The sequence below is a fragment of the Sus scrofa genome, chromosome 16, assembly GCF_054392235.1.
Source record: "Sus scrofa isolate SSC_HxYL_T2T_F1_AM1 chromosome 16, Sscrofa_HxYL_maternal_Yorkshire_Landrace_v2.0, whole genome shotgun sequence".
NCBI lineage: Eukaryota > Metazoa > Chordata > Mammalia > Artiodactyla > Suidae > Sus > Sus scrofa.
In genome coordinates, this window is record NC_139398.1 from 37,721,306 (window position 1) to 37,741,808 (window position 20,503).

General features: G+C 40.2%; 1 protein-coding gene across 6 annotated transcripts in view; it reads right to left on the minus strand.

Moving 5' to 3' along the window:
- The window catches only part of PRKAA1 (protein kinase AMP-activated catalytic subunit alpha 1), a 38,177-nt gene extending 18,224 nt beyond the window's left edge, over window positions 1-19,953 (minus strand). For 2 of the 6 annotated variants that reach the window (XM_085001505.1, XM_021076521.2), the window contains exons 1-3: window positions 19,839-19,953; window positions 18,483-18,608; window positions 1,232-1,373 (exon numbers count right to left, since the gene is read on the minus strand). Coding sequence is in view for 1 of the 6 variants with exons in the window: in NM_001167633.1 (NP_001161105.1) it covers window positions 1,232-1,373; window positions 19,839-19,938 (242 nt within the window). In the remaining 5 variants the exon portion in view is untranslated. 6 annotated transcript variants of the gene reach the window in all.
- Window positions 19,954-20,503: the final 550 nt, after the last annotated feature.

Here is a 20,503-nt window from a genome sequence, read left to right on the forward strand (position 1 = left end):
GCCTGGCAGGTTTGAGCAATGGTAGGAAGGCTGGAACAGAGTGAGCAAGAAGAGAGAAACAGGATGTGGCCTCCAAGAGGTAACAGAAAACCTTACAAAGACCTTACAGCCATGATGAGGCTCTGGCTTTTATTCCATGGGAGAAAGAAAGCTACTGAAGGTTTTAAGCAAAGTTGTCCTGTGATCTGGCTGATTAAAAGAGTAACTTTAGTTTACAGCAGTAGTGTGAAGAACTGACTGGGGGCAGTAAGGTGGTAGTAGGTGGCTACTGCAGTGGTCCAAGAGAGAGATAAAGGTGGCTCACACTGGGTTGATGACATAAGGAACTGACAAACACTCAGATACTAGATTTATTTTTGAAGGAAGAGATGGAATGGAGGGTAGGAAGTGAGAGAGATAGGAAAGTTAAGGATAGTTCCTGAGTTTCTGCCCTGAGGATATTAACTGAGATGGTGAAATAAAGAGTTCAGTTTTGGGCATGTACCTCGTGCATACCCCAATGGAGGTGTAAAACAGGCTGTGGACATATGAGTCGGGAATTAAGGAACAAGTTTCAAAAGAGGAGATGTATATTTAACGGTCGCCAGCATAAGGATGGTACCTAAAACATGGCACCTCAACAAATGAGAAGAGGTGAGCATGAAACAAATTCTGAGTTAGCCAGTTCAATACAAAAGTCTAAATGGTTTTCATTCACAGCCTGCATAATAAAGCTGAACAGTATACAGTTACCTATAGACCCTACAATTGGCAACTATAAAACAATGATAGTATTGCCACCTTTTGAAATGTTGAATTCCTGAAATCTATTATTTGTTATTTGCTTTATCAGATATAAGCAGTGGGGGGGGCAGAGGGGGAGGGGAGCCCTTTCTACTGCAATGTCTCTAGTGAGGCTGACATGTGGAAATTTGGAGGTCAAGAGTTTTTACTAGCAAATCATTCTTGGCGCTATAGCAATAGGGGTGCTGCAGGTGATCTATCAGAGGGGCATCAGTCCAGAGGACAAGAAAGAATAAGATAGATAACACCCGATAAGCACAAGGGCAAAACATGGACATAGGCTTTAGTGACCGTGAATGGGGTTAGATAAATACATAAATGGGAAGAAGTTTTAAAACCCTCAGGAACAGACTGAAGAAATGTCACTCATCTTTCTCACTTGTCAGATTAAGCAGGTTAACAAAAATAATGAGAAATAACATGTACATTTAATATAATCAGATCTTACAATTTAATTATATGAGGATGCCTGAAAAGCTTGAGGTTCTGAATTTCTCTGCGGATTTTTCCTACTACATCAAGGCTTCGAATCTTCTGTCGATTGAGTATCTTCACAGCAACTTTATGACCAGTCAATTCATGTTTGCCAACTGTAGGGGAAATAATTTTAATAAATTAGTGCCAGGTTTGATTAATAACATACATAGAACTATTCCAAGAGTAATAATCTTAGCAATCTCTGAAAATACTTGAACAACTCCAAGTTCCTTTCAATTCTGCCTGATTTATCCCTGAATGTTTAGATGTTTAAGAGTGAAAGTGGGAAAATAATACTAGTAACAGTGGTCTCTTACAGAAAGAAAAGCTGGAAGGCTAAGGGAGAGAGAAAAAGAGACTTCCTTTTTTGCTCTCTTTCTGTACTTTGAAATCGTCTTAATTTACTTTTCATGTTTTAATCTATCAAACATGCAAATTGAAGTTTTTTCTGTGGTATGCAGTATTAGAGATTTTAACCCAGGTAGACATTGGTGTAACCACCATTACAATCAGATACAGAATAGTTCCATCATTCCAAAAACTCCCTCATATTAAACATACTTCCTCTATCTATAATCACTTGAATCATGAGCACATAGCTTCTATGTTATTAAATAAGAAAAAAAAATTTAAGTGATTATCTTTCAATTTTGAATGCTATAACCAGATAATCAATGGTTACAGTAGAATTTAGACATTTTTTTTTTTTATAAAGGCAAAGTCACCAAAAATTTAGCTTCTATCACCCTTTCTCAAGAATCTAGGGGAGAGGCAGTTCCCTGGTGAACTAGTGGTCTATGGGCTAGTGGTCCATGGGCTAGTCCATGCTTTTGCTGCTGTGACCCGGGTTCAATTCCTGGTCTGGGAACTGAGATTGCAAACCACACAGCTGCACACTACAGCCAAACAAACAAGTTAAACAAACAAAAACAAAAGAACCTGGTGGAGAATATATATTCCATCAAAATCAGGAAGGAAATCAAGATGACAGTCAGTAAAGATGGAATCAAATAAATATAGAGGAAAAAGAACTCCCAGTACGGTAATGAAGAAAATCCTAGGTAACAACTATGTAGAAGGCTAGAAGGCAACAAATCCAGACCAATATTATTATTGAGGACCAGGATGGTTATTTCCCAGGAGGTGGGTAGGGAGTGGATAGGTGTGGAATAGATAAAAATTAAATGTTCTATAAGAAAATATATTCATAGGGGAGTTCCTGTCATGGCTCAGCAGAAACGAATCTGACTAGTACTCATGAGGATGCAGGTTTGATCCCTGGCCTCGATCAGTGGGTTCAGGATCCAGCGTTGCCATGAGCTGTGGTGTAGGTCACAAATGCGGCTTGGATCTGGCATTGCTGTGGCTGTGGTGTAGGCAGGCAGCTCCAGCTCCAGTTACACTCCTAGCCTGGGAACCTACATATGCTGTGGGTGTGGCTCTAAAAGGACAAAAAAAAAAAAAGAAAGAAAAGATAGTCATAGTATTGGCTTAGCAAATAGTTTTTATACAGTCACAATTATGAAAACACCAAATACAAATTTTTTTAAAAGTATGACCTAATTACAGTAGAAGAATGAGAGTGTAGAGGAAAAGGTATAAAAGAACTAATATCCTGGACATGGAGGGTATTATGCTTACTGAAGTACATCGTAAGTCGGACAGTCTCCTCAGCAAGTGGTGTTGAGAAAACTGGATAGCCTCATGTAAATCAATGAAGTTCGAACACTCCCTCACACCATACACAAAAATAAACTCAAAATGGCTAAAAGACTTAAATATAAAACAGAACACCATAAAACTCCCTAGAAAATTACATAGGCAAAATATTCTGACATAAATCGCAGCAATATTTTCTTAGATTGGTTTCTCAAGGCAAAAGAAATAAAAGCAAAAATAAACAAATGGGGAGTTCCCGTCGTGGCGCAGTGGTTAACGAATCCGACTAGGAACCATGAGGTTGCGGGTTCGATCCCTGCCCTTGCTCAGTGGGTTAACGATCCGGCGTTGCCATGAGCTGTGGTGTAGGTTGCAGACACAGCTCGGATCCCGCGTTGCTGTGGCTCTGGCGTAGGCCGGTGGCTACAGCTCCGATTCAACCCCTAGCCTGGGAACCTCCATATGCCCTGGGAGCGGCCCAAGAAATAGCAACAATAACAACAACAACAACAAAAAAAAAGACAAAAGACAAAATGGGACCTAATCAAATTTAAAAGCTTTTGCACAAAAGGAAAACCACAAAACAAAAGGATAACCTATGGCCAGGGAGAAGACATTTGCAAATGATGCAACCAACAAGGGGTTAATTTCCAAAGCATATAAACAGCTTTCTCAATATCTAAACAAAAACCCAATCAAAAAATGGGCTGAAGACCTAAATACACTTTTCTCCAAAGAAGACACAGATGGCCAACAGGTACATAAAAAGTGCTCAACATTTCTAATTATTAGAGAAATGCAAATCAAAAGTACAATGAGACATAACCCCATACTGGTCAGAATGGCCACCATCAAACTGTCTACAAATAATAAATGCTGGAGAGGATATGGAGAAAAGGAGACCCTCCTACACTGTTGGTGGGACTGTAAATTGCTGCAGCCACTATGGAGGTTCCTTAGAAAACTAAAAACAGAGTTATCATATGATTTAGCAATTTTACTCCTGGGCATATATATCTGAAAGAGACAAAAACTCTAACTAGATATGTGCACCCTAGTGTTTACTGCAACACTACAACAGCCAAGACATGGAAGTAATCTGCATGTCCATCAACAGAGGAATGGATAAAGAAAACTTGGTACATACACATATACAATGGAGTACTGCTCAGCCATAAAAAAGAATGAAATAATGCCATCTGCAGCAACATGGAGGGAGCTAGAGATTATCATACTAACGGAAGTCAGTCAGAGAGAAAGACAAATATCATATGATATCACTTATATATACAATCTAAAAAAAAATAAAAATGAACATATTTACAAAACAGAAAGGGATTCACAGACACTGAAAACAAATTTATGGTCACCAAAAGAGGAAGGATGGTGAGGGATAAATCAGGAGTATGGGATTGACAAATACACACCACTATATATAAAATAGATAACCTATAATGCAAAAGAATCTGAAAAAAAAAATATATATATATGAATAAGCTAAAAGAATACACTGTGCAGCACAGTGTGTGTGTGTGTGTATATAGCCAAACCATTTTGCTGTATATCAGAAAATAACACAGTATTGTAAATCAACTATACTTCAATAAAGTTTTTTAATTTTTAATAAAACAAACTAGTAAATATAATAAAAAAGAAATAGACTCACAGATATAGAGAACAAACTTGTGGTTACCCATGGAGAGACACAGTGGGGAGGGGCAAGATAGAGGTAGGGGAGGTATAAACTACTAAGTATAAAATAAATAAGCTACAAGGACATACTTCATTGCACAGGGAATATAGCCAATATTTCATAATAACTTGAAATGAAGTATAATCCATAGAAATCTTTTTTGGCCGCACCCACAGCATGCGGAAATTCCCAGGCCAGAGATCAAACCCTCACCGCAGTAGTGACCCGAGCCACTGTTATAACAATGCCAGATCCTTAACCTGCTGCACCACAAGAGAACTCTCTAAATAAATTATTTAGAATTTTAGTTTTTCAGGAAAAAAAATATTCTCTTCTAAATAAAACATAATTTGTAAAACCAATGTCAAAAAGCTTTCCTTGGCATGTTTATTAATCACCAACTGAAAATCAATTTCTGCTGTTAAAGCCACTCAACTTGCAATATTTTGTTATGGCAGTCCTAGCAGATTAATACATTTTCTTACTATTTCCAAGTTGAAAACTCAATACCGATATTTTAAACTCCTCATGTTCTGGAGTTCCTGTCATGGCTCAGCAGTAACAAACCTGACTGATATCCATGAGGATGTGGGTTCAATCCCTGGCCTCACTCAGTGGGTTAAGGATCCAGTGTTGCTATGAGCTGTGGTGTAGGTCGCAGACATGGCTCCCTGGTTGCTGTGGCTGTGGCAAAGGCCATTGGCTACAGCTCCGATTCAACCCCTAGCCTGGGAACCTCCATATGCCATGGGCGCGGCCCTAAAAAGACAAAAAATTTAAAAAATTACAAATAGGAGTTCCCGTTGTGGCTCAGTGGTTAACGAATCCAACTAGGAACCATGAGGTTGCGGGTTCAATCCCTGGCCTCCCTCAGTGGGTTATGGATCCAGCGTTGCCATGAGCTGTGGTGTAGGCTGTAGATGCATGCGGCTCCGATCCCGAGTTGCTGTGGTTGTGGGGTAGGCCAGAAGCTACAGCTCCGATTGGACCCCTAGCCTGGGATCCTCCATATGCAGCCCTAGAAAAGATAAAATAAAACAAAACAAAATAAAAAATATATATATACAGATGAAATCACTGAGGAAGAAAACCTATAATCATAGCTAAAATGAACTGCAGAAATCATGCACATTCTAATTTCTGATATGGCCTTCTCCAATCTCCAGCATCAAAAAGATGTGATTAAGAGGAGTCAACTTGACTCTTAAACCCAATTCAGGAAGTATCTTCTGAGACCTAAATTTTTTTTAATTTTTTGTTTGTTGCTTTTTAGGGCCACAAGTGCAGAATACGTACGTTCCCAGGCTAGGGGTCAAATCAGAGCTACAACTGCTGGCCTAAACCACAGCCACAGCAACACCGAATCCTTAACCCACTGAGCAAGGTCAGGGATCAAACCCACATCCTCATGGATACTAGCTGGGTTTATTACTGCTGAGCCACGACAGGAACTCCTGAGACCTAATTTATTGATAATGAATAAGTAATACTCTCCTCTGTTCCAACTACCTTCCAAATCTCCAAGCACTGGGGCTTAGCAGGAACCTTCTTCCATTAACCACACAACTGAAACAAGACTGGGAAATAGGCACAATATCAGATAATCCTGACAGACTCAGTCTTGGGAAAAATATTAAAGCAGAATCCATTTGGGTCTAAATTCAAACTCATCAGCCAATTTCATCAACTAGTTGATGAAACTCCAATTCATTGACTAGTCTCCTCTCATACTCTGCTTAACTTCTTTTCTTTTTTTTCTTTTTTTTTTTTCCAGGGCCGCACCTGCAGCATATGGAGGTTCCCAGGCTAGGGGTCTAATCAGAGCTGTTGCTGCCGGCCCAGGCCAGAGCCAAAGCAACACCAGATCCAAGCCACGTCTGCAACCTACACCACAGTTCACGGCAACGCTGGATCCTTAACCCACTGAGCAAGGCCAGGGATTGAAACCACAACCTCATGGTTCCTAGTCAGATTTGTTTCCGCTGCGCCACAATGGAAACTCCTGTTTTCAATCCTAATTAACTTTAAGAAACAATTAGGGCTTATCTGAAACTCTACATGTACATTCTGTCATTAAATAAGGAACTGGAATAGGAAATTCGAAGCACTCTCTTGAATTCATTCATTTGGCATCATGTATCTGGCATCTACTAAAGGCCAGTTAATGCTGCCAGGCAAAGCAAACTGGGTGCCTCTGAAGAGGACCAAAATAACTGTAAAGTAAGAAAAACCAAAACATTTTACAGTGAAAAAGAATAAACAAGCAAACAGAATAGACTTTAATAATGCTTACTTGAGAAATATGTGAATGTTTTAGGAAAAATTATTAACTATTTCTTAATATTAAATAGTTAATTATTAATTATTACTTCTGTAATAAGAAAACAGAAGTTATGAAATAAGAGCGAACAAGACAAATTTTAAAACAGAACAACTAAAATCATTTAGAAAGCAGTAAGTCTGTGGCAGAAATGTGACAGAAAATTTTATGGAATACATACCTAAAAGGGAGCAATTAGTAAGAACAGGAGGGACGGTGATAGACAAGACACAGGGAATCAATTAAAATTCAACTCACATGTAATAAGGAGTAGACTATGATTGCACCTATAAATAATAGAAGCCCTCCTCCCCCCAAAATAAAGAAGGCAGAATAAACAATGAAATCAATCACCAAACAATTGAGATACAGATCAATTTTTTTTCTAACACTTGAGCATCTCATCAAATTATACATTAACTAGAACTGTAGAGGTATAACCTCTTCACTTTTGAAACAGTGGGAGAAATCAAAAAGTATGATTATATAAATATTCAAACAAAAACTGAGACAGTGGCAGGGAGGAGGAAAGTGTCATGACACCAACTGTATAGAGATCACTCAAATTCTCACACACACACAGACATTCTAAGCTAAGTCAACAGCCAGGGTACATGGTCAGTTTGTTGTTTTAATGGAAAACTAGTATACAATTCCTTTTTCATGGCTGGGTAAACCAAGAGAACATTTTAGAGCAATAAAAGGGCAATTAATATCCTAGAATAGCATTAAAGGGATATTTCACTTTTTTAAAAATTTGTTGTTCTTCTACTCATAATTTAACTTAAAGGTAGATGAAAATGTGCATAAGTATATTAATTATTGTCTTATGTAATTAACCTAAATGACCAATTTTGGTTAAACAGAACAGTTTAACACTGTCATTCCAGATTCTAAATTCTGTGACAACAATTTAACACATTGTCATTCCACTTTCATAACAGATTCTCATATGAAAACTATAGGAAGGAGGAGTTCCTGTCATGGCGCAGTGGTTAATGAATCCGACTAGGAACCATGAGGTTGCGGGTTCGGTCCCTGCCCTTGCTCAGTGGGTTAACGATCCGGCATTGCCGTGAGCTATGGTGTAGGTTGCAGATGCGGCTCGGATCCCGCGTTGCTGTGGCTCTGGTGTAGGCCGGTGGCTACAGCTCCGATTCGACCCCTAGCCTGGGAACCTCCATATGCTGCGGGAGCGGCCCAAAGAAATAGCAAAAGGACAAAAAAAAAAAAAAAAAGAAAGAAAGAAAACTACAGGAAGGAGTTCTCTTGTGGCACAGCAGGTGAGGGATCCAGTTGTCCTGCAACAGCAGGGTTTGCTGCTATGGGAGGGGTTTGATCTCTGACCCAGGGAACTTCCTCATGCTGTGGGCATGGCCAAAAAAGGAAAGAAAACCACAACTATAGGAAATGTCCTCATAAACATGAAAAGAACAAACAAAAATTGTATATGTAATCTGTTTTCCAGTTATGCAAAAACAGTCATACAAACATGATAATGTGTTAAAAATTAAAATAGGCAGTTCCCATCGTGGCATGGTGGTTAACGAATCCAACTAGGAACCATGAGGTTGCGGGTTCAATTCCTGGCCTAGCTCAGTGGATTAAGGATCCGGCATTGCCATGAGCTGTGGCAGAGGTCACAGACATGACTCGGATCCTACGTTGCTGTGGCTCTGGCCTAGGCCAGCGGCTACAGCTCCGATGAGACCCCTATCCTGGGAACCTCCACATGCCACAAGGGCGGCCCTAGAAAAGACGAAAAGACAAAAAATAAAAAATAAATTAATTAATTAAAATAGTTACACTGATCTTTTTTCAAATTTTACTTAATTTTTAATATTCCCTTCAATTTAAAAAAATTTCAAGAGAGTTTCCTGGTGGTCTAGTGGTTAGGACTCAGCACTTCCACCACTGCCACCCAGGTTCAATCCCTGGTCTGGGAACTGAGATCCCACAGCAAGATAATGCACCTACCTCACAGCCAAAAAAATAAAATAAAATAAAAAATAAAGTATCTTTTTTTTAAATTCCAAAGCGAAGGAAAAAAAAAAAAATAGAGGTTAGCAGATCACCTTTTACAGGAGTAGGGCTGAGCACCCAATTCCCCTTCCAATGAGAAGGCAACCTGTATAGAAGGCCCAGACTCTGCAGTCACACAGCCTTGGGCTTGATCCTATATGAAGGTATTTATCAAATGTTTGACTCAAACAAGGTAATTTACTTCAACCTTCTATTCAAAAAAAAATTCCACACACACCATAAGGATGTCAAGAAGTAGGGTTTGTAGAGAGCTTTCCGTAGTGCCTGACACAGTAAGTGCTTGATAAATAGATGGGGGCTATTACTATTTAAGGTTATTTATTTTCCATTGCTCCCAAACCTATCCCTCATTCCTATCTAATCAATCCTAAATATTCTGGTTTAATCCTACATAATTAATTTTAACTCAGCTCTTTGATTTGTCCCTTTTACCCACTTAGATTCAGTAGCTTGCCTTTATCCAGGCATAATAAGTACTAAATAAATAGCTGTAATTTCTATGCATCAAGCTTCCATACCCATAAGTTTCAATCCAACAAACCTGCTCCATCCTCCCCCATTCCATAAACACCAGAGATTTCTAGCTTCCAAAGTTCAAACCATTTCCTGACTTTGGTTAATTTTCAACATAATGTTGCTAGACATATATACACATAATACCAAGTCCTCAACACTGATTTCACCTACTACCCAAAACTATGAAAACACTTAGTTGGTCATAGAAGAGCAAAGAGGTAAAAACAGGTTCATTTGACTTAAGTTTAAATCGGTTTTTAAAAAAGATTACTATTTTCTAAAAAATCTAAATCTAGTTAGTTTCTAATACATAATACAATTAAGGTATGCAACTCACCAGTTAATATTTACGACACACCCATTTTGGTTTTTATTGTTGTTGTTGTCATTGTCGTACATTTTATAGTAAATTCAATAAACCCCTAATACTTACATGCCCTTTAACTGTTATACCTTCTTTCTTTTTTTTTTTTTTTCTTTTTTTTTTTTTTTTTTTCTTTTGTCCTTTTAGGGCTGCAGCCACGGCATATGGAGGTTCCCAGGCTAGGGATCTAATTGGAGCTATTGCTGCTGGCCTAGGCCAGAGCCACAGCAACACCAGATCTGAGCCACATCTGCAACCTACACCACAGCTCATGGCAATGCCAAATCCTTAACCCACTGAGCGAGGCCAGGGATCAAACCCTAACCTCGTGGTTCCTAGTCGGATTCGTTTCCGCTGCACCACGATAGGAACTCCAACATACTCATTTTGTACTAAAACATATTGACTCTAACTCTCACCAACTATGGAACACTTTACAAGTAACTAAGGCATAGGAAGATGAAATAACTTGACCAAGGTTACACAGCTAGTGACTGACAAGGTCAAAATATGAACCCAGGTCTTTCTCAAAAACTTGTGCCTTTTACAAAAATGGTAAGTGAAATGTGATATTTTTAAAAGATAGTCATTAGGAGTTGTCTTGTGGCACAGTGGGTTAAGGATCCAGTGTTGTTACTGCAGCAGCTTGAGTCACTGCTGTGGCACAGGTTCAATCCGTGGCCCATGGAACTTCCGCACACCACAGGAGCAGCTGAAAAAAAATTTCCCCAAAAAATCTTACATATATGTTTTTGCAAAGAAAACCATAAACAAAGTGAAGAAAAAACCCACAGAATGGGAGAAAATGTTTGCAAATGAAGTGACTGACAAGGGGTTAAACTCCAAAATATACAAATACCTCCTGTGGCTCCATATCAAAAAAGCCCAAACTACCCAATCAAAAAATGGGCAGAAGATTTAAATAGACATTTGTCCAAAGAAGACATACAGACGACCAAAAAACACATGAAAATGATGCTCAACATCACTAATTACTGGAGAAATGGAAATCAAAACTGCTATGAGGTACTACCTTACATCAGCCAGAATGGCCATCAACAAAAAGTCTATAAACAATAAACGCTGGAGAGGATGAGTAGAAAGGTAACCCTCTTACACTGTTAGTGAGAATGTAGATCGGTGTACCTAATATGGAAAACAGTATGGGAATTCCTCAAAAAACTAAAAATAGGAATTCCTATTGTGATGCAGTGGTTGACAAATCCGACTAGGAGCCATAAGGTTGCGGGTTCCATCCCTGGCTTCACTCAGTGGGTCAAGGATCTCGTGTTGCCATGAGCTGTGGTGTAGGCCACAGAGGAGGCTCGGATCTGGCGTTGCTGTGGCTGTGGCACATAGGCTGGTGACTACAGCTCCAATTAGACCCCTAGTCTGGGGAACCTCCATATGCCTTGGGTGCAGCCCTAGGAAAGACAAAAAAAAAAAAAAAAAAAAAAGCAAAAACTAAAAATAAAATTACCATATGATCCAGCAACCTCACTCCTGGTCATCTACCTGGAGGAAACCATAATTGGAAAAAATACATGCACTCCAGTGTTCAATGCAGCACTATTTACAATAGCTAAGACATGGAAGCAACCTAAATGTCCATCACCGGAGGAATGGATAAAAAAGATGTGGTGCTTATATGCAATGGAATATTACTCAGCTATAAAAAAGAATGAAATAATGACATTTGCAACAACATGGATGGACCTAGAAACTATCATACTTAGTGAAATTAGACAGTGAAAGACAAACACCATATGATACCACTTACATATGGAATCTAAAAAAAGGATACAAATGAACTTATTTGCAGAACAGAAAACAGTTGCACAGACTTGAAAAACTTATGGTTACCAAAGGAGACAGGTGGTGGGGGGAGGGATAGACTGGGGGCATTTGCACACACATATACATTTGAGGTATATGAATTTATTGGCCAATGGGACCTGCTGCGTAGTACAGAGAACCCTACCCAATATTCTGAGATAATCTATGTGGGGAAACGAATCTGAAAGAGAATAAATATGTATACATGTATAATTGATTCACTTTGTTGTATAGCAGAAACTATCACAACATTGTAAATCAATTATACTTCAATAAAAGGTTAAAAAATGAAAACAATTTAAAAATATTACATAGGAATCCTTAATGTATAGTCTTATACTTTTGAAAAGAATAGACTGAATTCCCCATACTAAAAGGAGTTATTATAAAAATTCATTAATTTAAAAAATAGAGTATCTGCACCTACTATGTGTCAGTCACCGCTACTTTTTCTTGTATAAGAAAACAAATCCAGTCTACTAAAAACTTGCCTCATATCAATTTCAATGTTTTAAGACAAGATACCAAAAAGACATTTTATTCATTCTATTAAACCAATTTAAAAGTTACTTAAAAAGAATATTGAGGAGTTCCCAACATGGCTCAGTGGTTAACGAACTTGACCAGTAACCATGAAGTTGCAGTTCAATCCCTGGCCTCGCTCAGTGGGTTAGGGATCTGGCATTGCCATGAGCTGTGGTGTAGGTCACAGACGCGGCTCAGATCCTGGGTTGCTCTGGCATAGGCTGGCAGCAACAGTTCTGACTGGACCCCTAGCCTGGGAACCTCCATATGCCAGGGGTGTGGCCCTAGAAAAGACAAAAAGACCAAAAAAAAAAAAAAAAAAGAATATTGATCCTTGACCAACACAGGTTTAAACTGTGCAGGTCCAGTTATACTAGGATTTTTTTTTCCAGAAATGAACATTCAGCCTCCATAAACCCAGACAAAGAACCTGAGATTATGGAGGGCCAACTGTACAATGTCATTTCATATAAGGGATTTGAGCAACCTCGGATTTAGGTATCCTCAGGGGCTCCTGGAACCATTCCCCCACAGACACCAAGGGATGACTGCGTCATAAAGGGGAAATAAAGAGCATAAAACTAAAAGCACATAAAATGGCAATGATAACTGGGTGAATAATGTCCCCCTCCTCACCCCCCAAATTCATATTCACCAGAACCTCAGAATATAATCTGACTTGGAAATAGGGTCTTTGCAGATGTAATTAGTTAAGGATCTCAAGAAGAAATCATCCTAGATTAGGGTGGGCTCAATATCTATGACTGGAGAACACAGGCACATATACACACAAAGGCAGCCACGTGAAGATGGCAGAGACTAGAATTTTGCTACCACAAGCCAAGGAACACCAGGAGCCACCAGAAGCTGGAAAAGGAATGAAACACATTCTCCCCCAAAGCCTTCAGAGATGTGACCCTATTAATCCCTTGATTTCAGACTTCTGGTCCTCAGGATTCTAAAACAATTTGTTTTTCCTTTTTTTATTTTGTCTTGTTTCATTGGGTTTTTTGGTTTGTTTTTTGTTCTGTTTTTTGTTTGTTTGTTTTGGCTGCACCAATAACATGTGTAAATTCCTGGACCAGGGATCACACCTGCACCACAGCAGCAACCTGAGCTGCTGCAGTGACAACACCATATCCTTAACCCGCTGTGCCACAAGGGAACTCTGAATTTCCATTGTTCTAAGTCACCCTGTTTGTGGTACTTCATTACTGTAGCCCTAGGAAACTAATGAGGTTTTTTTCCTAAAATATCAGATTCACCATTAAAATTAACAAAAGTAATCTTTTTGGAAAACAGGCTTTCTAAACTGCACTACATACTGTCCAAGAACCCTTCAATGGAACACATGATGACTGGGAACCAAGCAAACACTCGCCTTGTCTGAGCCCTGTCCTCTCACACAATGACATCCATGGAGGTTACTTAGCTGGATAGGACTTCTTGCTCCAGGTTATTATGTTCCAGTTCCCATAGGGTTTTCTGCCTTTTTTTTTTTTTTTTTTTTTTTGTCTCTTTAGGGCATATGGGGGTTCCCAGGCTAGGGGTCAATGCCAGATCCAGGTTGCATCTTCGACCTACACCAAAGCTCACGGCAACACCAGATCCTTAACCCACTGAGTGAGCCCAGGGATTGAACTTGAGTACTCATGGATATTAGGCGGGTTTGTTAACCACAGAGCCACAAAGGGAACTCCGGGCTTTCTGCTTTTTGAAGTTGTGTCTCATTCTTCACAGCCTATAGGGAGTCAACCCTTACAACCTCCTCTCCAATTTTGTAATTTCAAAATTCTAATTTTCTATGGGATAGAAAAATCATAAAACTAAAATGATTGGAATAGATTTTCTATAGTATGCTCTACAAAGCACTAGGGCTGGAGATTCTCCACAGAGAAAAGATTTCATAATCAAGATGTCTGGAGAAAGATGTATGACACTCATTTCATACATCTCATTTTTGAAACTCATTATTCATATTAACACAGTAATGGCTCTGAAAAGACCTACAGTAAAGAAACCCACTGAACATTTAACAAGGTATTTCCCAGTCTTAACCTGATACAGGTTTTTCCCTCCAAAATTTTAAAACAACGTCCCATTATGATTCTATTTTCACTTTCAGAGTAGGCAGGATCTCCTATTATTTTTCTCCCCCCCACCCCCCAGCAAAATCTCACTAATTTAAGGCCACAATACTGGTCCAACTGCCAACATACTTCAATATTAGAACTTCAGTAGTATAATACTTTGAAAATTATCTTCTTATAGCCTAGGAAACACATTTTATTACATTCGAGCCTCATAGTAAACCTACAATGTAGGTAATGTGAGGATCTGAGAGATGATATAATCTGTTGAAGTAAAGCTATTAAGTGATCAAGTTGGGACAGAAATTCTTCTAATACAAATTCTAAGTCTTTGACCTATCCACTCTACCCCACCATCAATGTGCAGTGGGAAGGGAAAAAAGCCTGGATACAACATCAAAACCCAACTGTTTTCTCAAAACTAGGCTGAAGATTCTCCATTGACTAAACTCAGTTGCAGCCAAATTAACTGTTGATTTACAGTCAATCAATGCAGTAAATGGACTGTGCCTAGAATTTTTCTAAGATATTTCTCCCCTTTTTCAAAGTTCAAAACTTTACTCTTCAACTGTCACTGTTTTATAGTGATGCTAAGATGCTGCTTTTGAATGAAATGGAAGACAGGTATTTCTGCCAGAGAAGACTTGCATCACTGGAAGCAAAGGCTTCCAGAATTCACAATATCTTCCTCACAACAACGGCAACAAATGAGTCAACTATATTAGCTAAGAACCTATTATTGCTTTCTAAAGGGAACTGTGTCTAACTGTAGAACACTGTAACACATGCTCTTCTAATCAGATACTTAATTCTGAAGTGAAACGAGATCACACTTTGAGAGAATTTTTAAATAAAGATAAAGAGAGGCCACAAAGATAGAAATATCTCTTAAAGATATTCTAATCACCTAACCATTTCCTTCCTACTCTAAAATTTCTAAAACAGGAAGGTGCCTTTTCTTAATAAAACATTTTGTGATTCCCCAAAGGCAAACCAAATACTCATGTCTCTCCCAAGTGCAGCTTAAGCAATAAAACATTACAGATGCAACTGAAGCCTAGTATGACTCCACCCAGATTATTTTCCTTCTCTCTCCCTTGAGGTTACCACTATCTTGAATGTGGTGTTTGTCTTTCCCATATGTGTGAAACCATAAAGGACACAGTAACAAATTTAATTTTACATATTCTCTTGAATCTGTAATGCCTGTACTACACAATTGGTAAGTACAAAAGGATACACAGTGACATGTCCCCCTGCTACCCAGTTCCCCTCCCCTGAACAAATAATGTAACACAGTTTCATGTGTATCTTTAAAGAGATACTCTATACACTCACAAGTAGTTACACTTAGATACTTTAATTTGCCCCTGTTTTTCATACACCAATAGTAGGTATATTATACATCTTGTTCTACTATCCTATTCTTCTTTAAAATACACTTTGCAGGAGTTTCCATCGTGGCTCAACGGTAATGAACCCAGCTGTATCCGTAAGGATTTGGGTTCCGTCCCTGGCCTCGTTCAGTGGGTTACATTCAATGCCATGAGTTGTGGTGTAGACAGGGAGCTACAGCTCTGATTAGATCCCTAGCCTGGGATCCTCCATAAGCCACAGACGTGGCGCTAAAAAGCAAAAAAAAAAAAATATATATATATATATATAAAATAAAATACACCTTGCAAATTGTTCCTTATATCATACAAAGTTTCTTGCTTTTTTGTTCCCTTAATGTCTATATGGTATATCATTATATGGATACATGATAATTTAACTACTGTCCTACTAGAAAGGTTACTTCCAATCTTTTGTATTTATAAATGACATGACAATGAATAACTCATTATTTCACACGCCTATAGGATCAATCTCCTAGAAGTTGACTTGATGAATTAACTTTAATAAATACTCTACAGTCATACTCTATAGAGGTGGTACCAATTTATATTCCCAGCAATGCCTGAGTGTTTTTGCATGTTTTTATTTTCTGCTCTTTTTGTTATTTCCCCAATACAATTTTTTTTTCTACTGTACAGCGTGGTGACCCAGTTACACATACATGTATACATTCTTTCTTCTCACATTATGTTTTTAAATTTTACATAAATAACATGATGGTACATATTCTCCTACCTCTGTTTTTGTGGCCTAACTTTACGTACTTGAGATCCACTCATGCTGATATAGATAGCTCTAATTCATACACAGATTTTTTTAAAAGAAGTTTTATTTATTTTTTATTTTATTTATTTATTTTGCTTTTTAGGGCCACACCTGTGGCACATGGAGGTTCCCAGGCTAGGGGTGGAATCGGAGCTATAGCCGCTGACCTACAGCAACGCCAGATCTGAGCCGAGTCTGTGACCCACACCACAGCTCACGGCAACATTGGATCCTAAACCCTTTAAGCGGGGCGAAGGATCGAACCTGCAACCTCATGGTTCCTAGTCGGATTCGTTTCCACTGCGCCACAATGGGAACTCCTAAAGAAGCTTTTAGATAACTTCTGTGATTCATTCAGTCAAAGAGAACAGTCACTTGTTTACCTAAGATTGCAGTTTAACACAGAAATACTCACCAACTTAATAGATTATATGTATAAACAACTCATTTGCCAAAGACTACTCATTCCACTAAAGAGGCATTTTCCTTTGGAAAACTAACAAAAACTGCCATTTTAATTTACTGCAAACATAACATGACTGTTCATCATGCCTTTCTAGTTGTTCTACCCAGCAGGAAAGGTGAGTAGACCACACAAGGGAGGAGAGACTAACACCCTGACAACCAGGGGAGGGAAAAGATACCCTGGAAATAATAAGATAATTTAGACATAATCCTAAATTAACCCTAGTTGTCTATTTAAAGTTTTCCCTCAAAATGTTACCACCAAATTACCAAAGGATTTTTTTTTTTTTTTTTTTTTTTTTTTTTTTTTTACCTTGTAACAAGTACAAAATAATCCCTAGGGATGTACAGTCCTCTCTGCCTGCCACCCTGTCCCTTAAGTTTCCTCTAAGATGGAATATCATATTGGGAACTTTTCTGCATATCAATATCACATCTTCTATTACATTTTCTTCTGTTAAATTCACCAATGTGTATGACTAATTCTAAAAGCTGTATCTCCTCAATCTGTCGCCATTTATGACTAATCATATAATTTATAAGAACTCTTGTCAAATTCTTATCAAAAACTATGTTATCAACATCACCACAAGTAGCTATTTCTGCCTGCTCACCAAGAATCATGTCCCTCTTTCTTCCAAAAATACCCACTGCTGTGTACATATTCCACCCTGTCCCCTCATATTATTCAAGTACTTCAGAAGAAGATGCCCCCATACACACATCCAAGAGTAGCCCACATTCCTCCAAGGTTAATGCCAACTCCCTTGTCAGTACGTACTTATAGGAACACAAGCCTAAGTCAGTTAACACATGTGTCCCTGGCCACAGGGACTGAATGACCAATGAGACTCATGAGGGCTACGCTGGGCTTCCTTACTCTGGACAGATAATTACAGAAAGAAATGTTCTTGGCTAGGATGAGTTGGATTTTCTATTATTTGGGACAAAAAGCATCCCATCTGTTTAACAATTTTAAAAATGCACTGGTTGAGGATTTTGACCACCATCAATTAATGTATTTATGAACAAATGTAACCATTTCTATGAAACCCACAATCCTTTGACTAATACTGGACTTTCCATATTTGGAGAGATTGTTGACTTTGACAGTTTGTGGTATTTCAAGAGAGGTACATGTGGAGGAGTGAAGGTTAAGGAAAAGCAGTCATTGGAGAGCTTCATGTCACAGCCACATCATAGATCAAATCCAGAAAATGCAAAAATACCCCCATGTTTTCCTATCTGCCAGACCCGACTCTGCTCAGGTCTATATTAGGAAAATGATGAGCATCCTGATCCAAGGAGAACTCTGAGTAAGGGTGAAAGCATCAAGACTGCCATTACTATTTTGAAGGTGTTAATGAGTATTTCTTACAAATACCTGCAAACTGAAAGCAGTCTATAATTGCTAACAAATAAAGAGACAATATCGCCAAAAATAAATAACTTCCAGGGCACAGAAACATCTTACTGGCCTAACACAGACCCACCCTCATGGCTGTAAATAGTACCCTATTCTGGCATTTGCTTCTTACTTTCTCTTACATTGTTGGCCTTGCTGATTTTCTTAAGAAGGTTTAGGCAGTTGCTTCCCTGTGGGCTCTACAGCAATTTTCCAGTTCTATGACTCAGAAAGGGCAAGAGAAGAAAGGGCTCTCTCCTCTTCCATCCCTAGGTAAAACCAGAAAATGTTTATTTAGCTCTGATAGAGCAAGGCTCAGTTAGTTAATTCACTGTACAGACTTTCACAAACTTTTTTCTCTTTCAAATCAAATATTTACCAAGAGCTTGTATATGTAAGTCATAGGCTATTATTTATCCAAAGCCAATGCATGAATTATTTTTATCAGTTTCATACTTCCGTCCTCTTCTCTACATCTCTAATTTCAAAGTCAAATATTTTGAAGAAAAAATATTTATGCCTCACAAAATTTGCAATTAAACTTTTTGTGCCAGAATTGGTGGACTGAAGAGCAAGTTTGTTATTTCCAAAATAGTCTGTCGACACAAAGGTAAGCGACTCCACTTTTCTTAAAAATTGGTTTTCAAATGATGTGTGCTAAACTATTTATTAAAATGGAAATAGCCTGTGATAATAGAAGGAGACGAACAGCATCAATGAATTTATAAACGTTATCTGGAGGCAAAATCTGCACTGCCTACCAGGTTTGGCCAGAGACCGCAAAACTGTTAATTCAGAAACACTGAAGGCGTGGAGTCTGCATTCAGACCATAAGCCATGGATCGCAAACACATATAAGACTGGTTTATACTTATTTACTGCTCCGAAAAAATTTAATGATCCTTTCCGACGACATGGCCTCTTTGATTTTCTTAATTCTGCAAACTACCCTTAAAGCAACCTTATTTGGGCGGGGGGGGGGGGGGGACACATTTCATACTTGAGAATAAGCCAGGGCAGGTAAGCCAAGAGCCTCCTAAAGAGGACGGAAATACGGACAATGCCGAGGATGGCCAGAAAAGCGATGGGCTGGCCCTGAGCCCAGGGAGCACAGCTGGGACGAAGGCTAGGCCGCCTCCCCGGGGTTCCCGGCCAAGACCCCAGGACCCCCACCCACCACCAGGAGCGCAGCGCGCAGCCCGGGATAGCCGGGCCTGGGAAAGTTCGCACCTCCGCATCCCCGCCCCTTGCACTGACGAGCTTCTCCAGCCGCGGCACCGTCGCCACGGCGACCAGTCCCCACCCCACCCCCACCCAGCCTGGGGGCGCCGCGCCGCAGTCCCGCGGCGGCCTCGGGCTCCGCTCCCTCCGAGTCAGGACAGGCGCTGCCGAGCCCGGGAGACGAGGAACGCAAGGGGCGGGGGAGGATGAAGAGGTGCGAAAGGCGGAAGTCGTTCGGATCCCGGGCCGGGGCCGCCTCTTGCCCTGGGGGTCCTCACCCTTCACTTTGCCGAAGGTCCCGACCCCCAGCGTGTCCCCCAGGATGTAGTGGCCGATTTTCACCCGCCCGTCGTGTTTCTGCTTCTCGGCTGTCGCCATCTTTCTCCAGGAACTGAGTCTGCGCATGGCGCCGCGGGAGGGGGCGGAGGGGGCGGGCAGGGCCGCGCCGGGGGCGGGCGGGGAGGGGGTGGGGACGCGGGAGGGGAGCCGCGCCGCCGAGCCGCCGCCCTACGTCGCTTGCTGGGTCCCGTCAGCCAACAGAAGCGCGCAGACGCTCCCCCTGGCGGGGCAGGCAAGGGTCGCTAGGAGGGGCACCGGTACCCCTTTCCTCGCCCTGCGTCCTCGAGGCCTGGGGCTCCATCCCACCTGCGCGCGGGAGGGGGCTTCCTGGCTTTCTGAGGAGGGCAGCAGCTCTTCTGCTCCTTCTGCTTAGGCGGCGTCTCTGCCCGCAGTGGTCTCGCCTAATTACCGCTCTTGGTTTGGGGGGCCCGCTCTTCAAGAACACTGGAGAAGTCTGCTCCGGGCTTGTTACTAGTGGATTAAAACATGGCAGGGGACACCGCCCTGCCACTGCTTTCTAACCTTTAATTTTTCCTGTTCGGATGGAATCTAGAAGCCTCTAGGAGTTGTCAGTTGCATCTTTGATGAAGTTCCCTCTTCTTCC